At 35.3% G+C, this 9,565-nt stretch overlaps 1 protein-coding gene across 1 annotated transcript; it reads left to right on the top strand.

Annotated features, from left to right (window-relative positions):
• Positions 1 to 1,129: 1,129 nt before the first annotated feature.
• On the top strand, positions 1,130 to 7,322 carry LOC145598239 (transcription factor bHLH140-like). Its single transcript, XM_081654570.1, has 6 exons — positions 1,130 to 1,346; positions 1,526 to 1,638; positions 2,497 to 3,521; positions 5,322 to 5,928; positions 6,018 to 6,188; positions 6,885 to 7,322. The coding sequence occupies exons 1-6, from the start codon at positions 1,298 to 1,300 to the stop codon at positions 7,215 to 7,217; spliced, it is 2,298 nt and encodes a 765-aa protein (XP_081510696.1). The 5' UTR covers positions 1,130 to 1,297; the 3' UTR covers positions 7,218 to 7,322.
• The last annotated feature ends 2,243 nt before the right edge of the window (positions 7,323 to 9,565 follow it).

The following is a 9,565-nucleotide window of genomic DNA, read 5'->3' as shown; positions in this document are numbered from 1 at the left end:
TCCAATTCATCTAGTTCCATAAATCCTCCTAGGAATTCACCAATGTCATACATAACTGATACTGATCGTTTGTTCAGAGGTACATCCATCAGACGCACCCACATTGGAGTATTTTTAAAGCAGATTTCAGAAGGTTGTTCTTCGCCATACACTTCCTGTAATAACAACAATTTTTCATCAAAAAACCAAGGTCTGCCTTCCAGAACACGGTCTTTGTCTTCCTCGCAAAAGAATTGAAAGGCGAAAAGGTTTGTCTCAACAACCCTAATTGCGAACTTCTCCTTCAATCTCCAAACGTTCATTAAAGTACGCTTCATTGCTTCCAGATTATACGGTTTAACGGTCCACAATTTCCCCATCAAAGTAAGATTTAATTGCGTTTTGGTATCTTCAGTCACCGTCTCGACATCGTCACCTCCTAACACTACACCTTCGTCCTCTGTCAATCGTAATTTCTCCCAATCTTTCACAAGGTCGTCCTTCATGTTCGAATTGAAATAGAGCACAGGAGCAGGATCAAATTATTGACAAAATTATTGGAATTTCGATTGTTTTTTGGTACTCACTCACTAACCCTAGAACGGGACTAACTCACCCAAACGAGGGACTCAAAAATTCCGATAAATTTAAATGACACGAAGTAAATTCTATTGGATAAATGTCAATGAATTTAGAATGGATAAAATGTATATCAAATTCAATTTTTCATAAACCACTATGGGGTTTGAAAATCTCTATGATTCGCGATTTTAATTACTGTGATAACAAGATTGGGAGGAATTCTCTACCTCTAATAATTTGAGTTATGGGTGATTCTAATAACACGTCGTTGGTATTATATTGTCCTTTATTTTTTTTTTTTTGAGGGAAGGTATTACATTGTCTTTAGATGAACTAAATACCAAAAAGGAATAATATTGATATCAATAAAACATTTTTATATTCGTTGGTACTATTGAATAGGGGATTCTCATTTATTGGACTGAAATGAATTGAACTAAGCTGAACTGAACTGAGATAAAATAAATTGTATTTAACTGAAGTGAAATTAAGCTGAAGAGAACAGACCCTAAGTATTTTATTTCTTCGTATTTTGATTCAAATTATTATAGGTTGAGAATTTCTAAAACAATAAAAAACTTGAAAATAGTAAAAAATAAAAAATAAAAAATAAAAAATAAAAAAAGAAAAGAAAAGAAAAGAAAAGAGAAGATCTAAAGGCAAAAGAAAACTGAAGAACATTTATCGATGTTTCCATTAAAAAAAGTTAAAGAGTTCTGAGTTACAACTTACAACAATGGAGAAAGAAATGGAAGTTGATGACTTCAACCCTAATCAAAGTGAAGGTAATCCCAAATTTTCTCTTCCTTTATTCTAATTATTTGACGAAAATTTGTTTATATAATTAGCTTATACAATTACCTTACCAGTGAATAATTTTGTTGATTTTTGCATTGACATTCAATTCTTCAATTTTGTGGTTGAAACTGAAATGGGGTTTTAATGGGGTGAACAAATGAAGCAGAAAATGGGAAGGTTTTGGTCGTATTAATGGTGGGTGCACCAGGCAGCGGCAAGTCCACCTTCTGTGACCTTGTCATGGGCGCCTCCTCTCGTTGCTGGGCTCGAATCTGCCAGGTTTCTTTTCCCTATTTTTTCTCCAATTGATACTAGAAATTGGAAGAATTTTTTGCTTATTCTTATGTTGGTTCAATTTTTTTAAAGGGTTTTTAGAGTTTTAAATATATTTTAAATTGCAACATTTGAAATTTTACACTATGCCCACATACTTGGAACGTCAAATTTTCTGTGACAATGCGTGAATGTATTTTCGTTAATGATATTGAAACGTCAGTTATTGCCTTGTGTAATGTTTAATAGCATGATTTGTTAGTTCTACAATATGGATCAATTAGCGACTTGTGATGGAGTTTTGAGCCTTTATGAGAATATGCTACTATACTTGGTTAAGTGGTGTAATGTAGTATGTTACTATGAGTTCGCGAAATAAACTTCTACCCATGTGTTTGCTGCTGAGTATCATCCATGTAATTAAAGTGTAGGTTGTAATGATGGATACTGGCGCCTTATGTTCCAAGAGCATCAGTTATTAAACATTGTAAATATTCATATTGACTTATTATTAAATTAAAACTTTGAATGAGTTGGTAGTTGATACTTTGTAGTTTATACCAACTTGCAATGATCTTCACTTATGTAGTTATGTATACTGTAAAGTGACTAAAGTCTCTAATATCTTAGGTTATGCTCTTTTACCCTTTAAAATCACGAACCTATCAGACTTAATTTGAAACTTATCTGAACTATTTAAGGTTTGGGTTGAACTTACTAGCCCGTATCAGAATTTATGTGAACTTAGTAGGCCAACTTACCAAGAAGTTATCATACCTTTTATTTAGGTTGGAAGAACATTGCTTTGGCTGTGACTGACTTCTGAATTAGGAAGTTCTGCTGTTTGGTTGATCTAATTTGCAGGACAATATTAATAAGGGTAAAGCTGGAACCAAAGCTCAATGTATAAGCACTGCAGTTGTTGCTCTGAAAGACAAAAAAAGTGTATTCATTGACAGATGCAACCTGGATAAAGAACAGCGTGCTGAATTTGTGAAGCTTGGCAGTCCTGAAGTAGATGTGCATGCTGTGGTGCTAGATTTGCCTGCTAAGCTCTGTATCTCACGGTCTGTTAAACGTTCAGGGCATGAAGGGAATTTGCAGGGTGGAAGAGCTGCTGCAGTCGTGAATAGAATGCTTCAGAAGAAGGAATTGCCACAGCTCAGTGAAGGATTTTCTCGGATCACCATCTGCCACAGTGAGAGTGATGTAGATGATGCTATTACAACCTATAGCAGACTTCGTGCACAGGATACTCTCCCCTCAGGCTGCTTTGGTCAGAAGACCCCAGATGCTAAGGTCCAGGTTGGTATAATGAAGTTTTTGAAAAAAGCTGACCCTCCTAGTTTGGGTTCTGGTTCAAGTATGACCCAGAGTTCTGTCTCTAGTAAATCAGTGAAAGAATCACAAATCTGTTGTGAAGGATCCAAACCTGATGCCTTTGAAGTGAAAGAATCACAAATCTGTAGTGAAGGATCCAAACCTGATGCCTTTACAGGGGCCAGTAATGAGGAGCACAAACATAATTTGGCACTGGAGTCTGTTTCTGATGCTGCGGCTTTGACGAATGCCAAGGAGGATCCTTCTTCCTTGGACATATCTGCCACCCTGGCTTTCCCTTCAATTTCAACCGCAGATTTTCAGTTTGACCACGATAAGGCATCCGATATTATTCTTGATAAAGTAGAGGAATATATGAGTAAGCTGAAGAATGCTAGACTTGTTTTGGTGGATTTGACTCATAAATCAAAGATTTTGTCTTTGGTCAAGTCTAAAGCTGTACAAAGAAACATCAATCCTGAAAAATTCTCCACATTTGTGGGAGATATTACTTCTCTGTATTCTAAAGGAGGCTTACGCTGCAATGTCATTGCCAATGCTGCTAATTGGTAAGCATCCATTTCCTTAGTTGTTCACCATTTGTGAGCTTTATGTTGACTAAACTGTCAATATTGTTGAAGATGCCATCTCTGGAAACATAATTCCTGATAAGTTCTAAGAATAAGTTCTGGATTTGGGGTAATATTAATGGTCAAGCACACTATTTACATGCAAGTGCTCTGCAATCTGCAGGGTTCAAGGGTATGAAATCTAACGAATTATGCTATGTGTGTAGTGAGATATGTGTTGCTCCTATTTATACCTTTACAATACTGCTTACTTTGGGTTTGTATCTCTAAAATGTAAAGCTTGAGCAAGCTTTGTCTTTGTGTATGCTTGCATCTTGCTGCTGCTACATATAGTCAAGCTTTACTTCTCTAGCATAATGTTATCAATGATATTAGGATAGGCATACTTCTCTCAATCTAGCAGTATTTCCCAGACTTGCTTGTATTAGTAAGTATGATTGTATGAACCTATGACCCTCAATTTCTAGTTATATGGAGAAAGATTGATAAAGTACAAAGAGTTGAAAGCCATAGATGTATGTTAATCACTATTATCTTTAATAGCGTGTTATATACATAATTACATCTAGCCTCGCCCACCCCGTCATGACCATCCTTTACTAGGTTTTAAGTTTTCACCTTTGGCTTTACTTTTTCCTTAATTCTATTTCTAGCATAATTACTTAATGTGACCATTTCGGCAGCCTTTAGTGTATAACTTATGATAATCCTATGGAGGTTAGGAGTTCAAGTCGTGGGAATTCTCTCTGTACAAAAGTTGGAGTCAGGCTGGATACATATGATGCCCTCATGTTGACTTGGGTTGCCTGGAGCCTTGTATGTTCACTGTCCAATAAGGAATGAAGTTCCATTTATTTGGATATTAAAAATTGCTCTTGTATTTCAACATGATTTTTTCTAGATATATTGAGTCTTGCTCCATATGACTACAGCATTTTTGTAAGATATCTTATCCTTTGTGGTCCCAAAACATTCTCTCTTTATCCCCTATTCATTTCCCTAGAATAGGGTTTTCCAAGGTAGTTTGTATCTAGCTTGATGCAATTTCAGCTTTTCTACGTGGATATCTTTTGCTCCTATGGCTGTAAAGACTCCGTACTCGGTAATCTGTACCCAATTGCTTGTCTCTTGTTCTTATATTTTTGAAATCCATGGATGTGAATATGTGATGTTCATGATAGACACAGATAGTGATTAATATTAATTTGGACAATATTTGATGGCTTGACTATTTTGGTTGACATTCATATTGCTATCTTAGACTTGCTTCTGAAGATGACTGAGATTGTGTTTTGGTTTTTAATGCTCATGTCAGCATGTGAGATGGAGTACCTATGTAGTACAGTAACATACATATATGAGACAGTCTGACTTGCTATGTTATTGAGAAGTGATTCATTGAGGGATAACTTTAAAATATGTAAGAGCTACTTTCTTTATTGTGCAAAGGTGACTCTTTATATAGTCAGAGGGTTACTTGCTGTGCCTCACCCACAAATTGTTTGATTCGGACTTATCGAGTTGTTCACTTGGTATCTATGAGTTAATATTCAAGGAAAGAAATTCATACTGTTTTTTTTTATGGAGTTTCTTGGCTGGCTGCTGTGTTAGTGATTATTAAACGAGTATAACTTGATGAATTTGGTCACCTTATATTTTCTTATCATTTTCTTGCATAATTTTTTTCTTTTTCCTTGCATATTCATTCGTCTGCATTGCAAATGTCACTGACTACATAAATATTTTCATGTGTTTAATCACATAACATTTATGTTACAGGCGACTCAAGCCCGGAGGTGGGGGTGTGAACGCTGCCATATTTAGTGCTGCAGGCCCAAGTCTAGAGGTTGCAACCAAAAAAAGAGCCAATTCTCTTGCTCCAGGAAAGGCTGTAGTCATTCCTGTTCCCGCAGATTCACCTTTGTTCATTAGGGAAGGAGTCACACATGTCATTCATGTTGTTGGACCAAATATGAATCCCCAAAGACCAAATTGTCTGAAAAATGACTATGATGAAGGCTGTAAAATCCTTCGTGAGGCTTACTCATCACTCTTTGAAGGTTTTGCGTCCATTCTTAAGAGGTCTGAACTGCAGGACCACATAGGGCAGAGAAATGAAAATGCTTCTGAGCAAAAGATGAAAAGAGAGATTGTACACAATGAAGAAAGAAGCAAGAAAAACAAGGGACTGGAGCATGAAGTTGGATCTGGTTTCAATGTTTTGGGGAAGGAGAACGAGAAACAGAGCAAGTCAAAGAGTGCATCTAAAGCTTGGTCATCTTGGGCTCAGGCATTATACAATATAGCAATGAATCCTGAGAAACATGAGAGCACTGTTATAGATACGACGACTGATGTTGTTGTACTAAATGATGCTTACCCAAAGGTAAAAATCTCTCTTCATAATTTCTTCTTGGACCCTGTTTTTGGTACACATTGACTTCAATTTGTTCATGGACGTCAAATTATTAACAGGCAAAAAGACACATTCTTGTGCTTGCTCGTTTGAATGGTCTGGATGGCCTTGGAGATGTGTGCCAAGAACACCTTCAGTTATTAAGAACAATGCAGCAAGTGGGCATAAAATGGACTGAGAGGTTCTTAGAGGAGGATGAATCGCTAATTTTCCGCCTTGGATTCCATTCAGTACGTCGTATCCTCTGCTCATTTATGTTCTATGTCCCTATTCCATGATGTTTGTGATAATGGAAACACAGTGCTGCTATACTTAAGAGTTGTCCTTGAAATTATTCACGATGTGGTATTCTGTATCTATCTATATGAAAGTTTGCCTCTCATGAGCTAACTGAAGTGAAAGTAATTGAGAACTAAGGCCCTGTTCTCTTCAAATTATCTTCAGTTCAGCTCAGTTCCAATAAGTTCAGTTAAGTTCTTAATCTCCTTCTCTCATAAAATATTCAGTTCAGCTCAGCTTAGCTTCAATAAGTTCAGTTCAGCTCAGTTTAGTCAATCAGAACAGGCCCTAAGTCGCCCTATATTATTTAGCAGCTGAGAGAATGGGCCTCTTGGTCAAAATAATTATAAAGGTCATTGTGGTTTTATTGTTTAATTTTTTGTGGGGTACATTTTATTTCAGTGGTGACTACCCTATCCCAAGCTCCAATTGTGCCTAGCTAATAGCTAGTATGTTAGTACAAGCATGACTCCCTGAATTGCTTCCCAAAAAAGAATTTTTTTTTCTTCTGCTTGGCAAGTCTTGTTTTAGAGTAGTTGCTTTACATACTGTTCTACAGGTACTCTCATCAGTCTCATGAGAAAATAAAATATCAAATTGGTAAAGAGAAGATCCTGATTAGTTCTATTATTCTGTTGTGCACATAGGTTCCATCAATGAGGCAATTGCATCTTCATGTCATCAGTCAGGACTTCAACTCGCAGCATTTGAAGAACAAGAAGCATTGGAACTCTTTTAACACTGAATTCTTCCGAGACGTAGTTGATGTGATTGAGGATGTTGAAAAATTTGGGAAACCCTCAATACAAGATGAAGGCCTTCTATCAAAAGAGCTGCGATGCCATTGCTGTAAGAGCGCTCACCCTAATATACCACGTTTAAAATCACACATAAGCAACTGTCAAGCTCCCTTTCCCGCCACCTTACTTCAGAACGGCCGACTAGTACAAGGACCAACTAAAGTAGATGCAGACTCTTAGATGATGCAGTTTTGCTACATTAATTTTGGTTTCGTTGTGTATATTGGTTAGTTATTCAATGTGACACGCTTTCTGACTTAAGTGAATCGAAAATAGCTGCACACATGAAGTGATTTTGTTGTGTATTTGGGCTAGTCACTGATTTCTCAATTTTGTACATCTTTTAATTTAAGAGAAATCTTACATGAAAACTTGGAAATTCAAACATTTTCTTCCAAGAATCTTCAATCTGTTTAGTGAAACGAATTTGGCTATGAATTTATAAATCTTGCACAGGTTTTACTTCCCTTTAATCTTTTCTTCTATCTATAAGTAATTGACAAGTTCTTGAAGGTAGCATGTGGCCGAGGGTATAAAAGATTAAATATTTAACTGGGGAAAAATTGTGAATATTAATATCAAAGGAGAAGAGTAAATTTTTTTTTAATATTAAAATATTATATAAAGTATATATATACTATATTTAATTTTTTTAAAAAAATTTCACATGACATCTATAAAAGATTGAATTTAACAAATACATAATCAATTGAGTTAACTAAATGCAAGATTGGGAATTTTGATGAAGACCAAGAGTTATAGTACTGGTTTATTTATTTATATATTTATTTAATTTAATTTCTGACGAACACGGTATAATGATTATAATCGATATATAGAAAAAAAAAAGCGTATCTCAACTTGCTATTTCAAGAGAGAAATTTAAGAAATCTTTTAATCAAACAAGTTCAATTACAAAAAAAAAAAAAAAAAAAAAAAAAAAAGTTCAATTACAAATTTACAAAATTGATATTAAACTTTACAATCCATATTAAAATGAAAAAGAATAAAAATTTTAAAAATAACTAGCTAAAATCAAGATGTCATTAATATTATTTGGGCTTTCTCTCTTTTTCATATTTGTACTAAATAATTAAATATCTATAACCATTGTTTAACTCTTTTTTTTTTTTTTTTTTTTTTTTTTTTTTGAAAAAGAGTTCCATGGTTTATTTCATAAAAGATACTATTGTACTCCAATGATTTTTTAAATCATATTATTTGGTTAATAGGGCTAGCTAAACTGATTAAAAAGGATTATTACTTATTACTAGCCCATTATGTTTATATAAATTTGAATTCCATTATGTTTATATTATTTGTTTGTAAGAATAAAGATAGATTACTTGATTATATAAAAGATAGCCGTTAGAAATTGGTACTAAAGGTGTTTACGCGCAAAATCGTTTTAGTAATTTCCTTTTGTAACTCAATTTTGGAAAGTACTTGCAAATCAAGTTCATTAATTCTACCTTAAACATCAGATTCTCCTAATCCTATTCTAATTAGTGCATGCTCTTCATTCCGTCTATATATACTCTACATACGCATTCAACATTCATTCATTATTTCTCTACTCCAAATTAAACCATCCTTCAACCCTCATTTAATTCCTTCCTCCTATTTCCTTTAGCTCAATCAAAACATGATTCCCAACCATCTTCTCCCTCCAAAGAAACGAACCTACGCCTCGGCTTTTTCGTCTACTAATGAACAAACTCCTACTCTTGATCAACCCGACGACACTTTGAAGGCTCACAAACCTTCAACTCCTACTGTCTCGGTGATCAAACCCCTTGACAATAATTCTCATCTTCTCCTTCCTATAAAACGAATTTATGCCTCGCCTTTATCTATTCTTACCAATCCCAGAGATCAACCCGAGTGCTCAAAACGTCCTAGAGTTAATGATGATAAACGTGATCAACCCGTTGGTGGTGATAATAGTAGTGCATTGCTAGAACTATTGCGCCAACATATCAAGAGAAATAGTATGGATTTTAATGACATAAGTGACGCTAAAATAATCTTGGATAGGCAGCTTACATCATCCGATTTGAATGGTACACAATCGCGATTGTCACTCCCTAAGAACCAAATTGACCCGGTGGTATTTCTAAGCCGTGATGAGGAGGCTTTTCTTGAAAAGAAAGTTGGTGTTAACAAGAATGCTCACATTGACGTCAAGGTCATCATGGGGTCGTCCGTGTACAATAATATGCATCTAAGTCGATGGAACTACAACAACGGCGGTTCATATAGATACGCATTGACACACCAGTGGAACAAATTGAGAGCGGACAAGGGGTTGAAGCTAGGGGATACCATTCGAGTCGTGTCGTTTCGATCAGAGAACCGTATTAATTTTGCCATTCTTGGTCCTAAACGTACCTTCACATTGTTTGGGAATAAGGTAGAAGATTATCCTTGGTACTAAATTAACTAAGCTAGTTGGTGATGTATGAAAGATTCTTTGGAAGTACAGGAGTAGAGTATATGTTAAAGACTTAAAATAGTTGATCTTGTTT

This window comes from Chenopodium album, chromosome 20, assembly GCF_948465745.1.
Source record: "Chenopodium album chromosome 20, dcCheAlbu1.1, whole genome shotgun sequence".
NCBI lineage: Eukaryota > Viridiplantae > Streptophyta > Magnoliopsida > Caryophyllales > Amaranthaceae > Chenopodium > Chenopodium album.
Note: the sequence above shows the minus strand (reverse complement) of the source record. Positions and strands in the feature narration are given on the sequence as shown.

Coding starts and splice junctions, on each gene's coding strand:
- LOC145598239 (XM_081654570.1), top strand. CDS start 1,298: ATGGAGAAAGAAATGGAAGTTGATGACTTCAACCCTAATCAAAGTGAA. Junction 1,639..2,496: donor GCTGGGCTCGAATCTGCCAG/GTTTCTTTTCCC, acceptor TCTAATTTGCAG/GACAATATTAATAAGGGTAA. Junction 6,189..6,884: donor TCCGCCTTGGATTCCATTCA/GTACGTCGTATC, acceptor TTGTGCACATAG/GTTCCATCAATGAGGCAATT.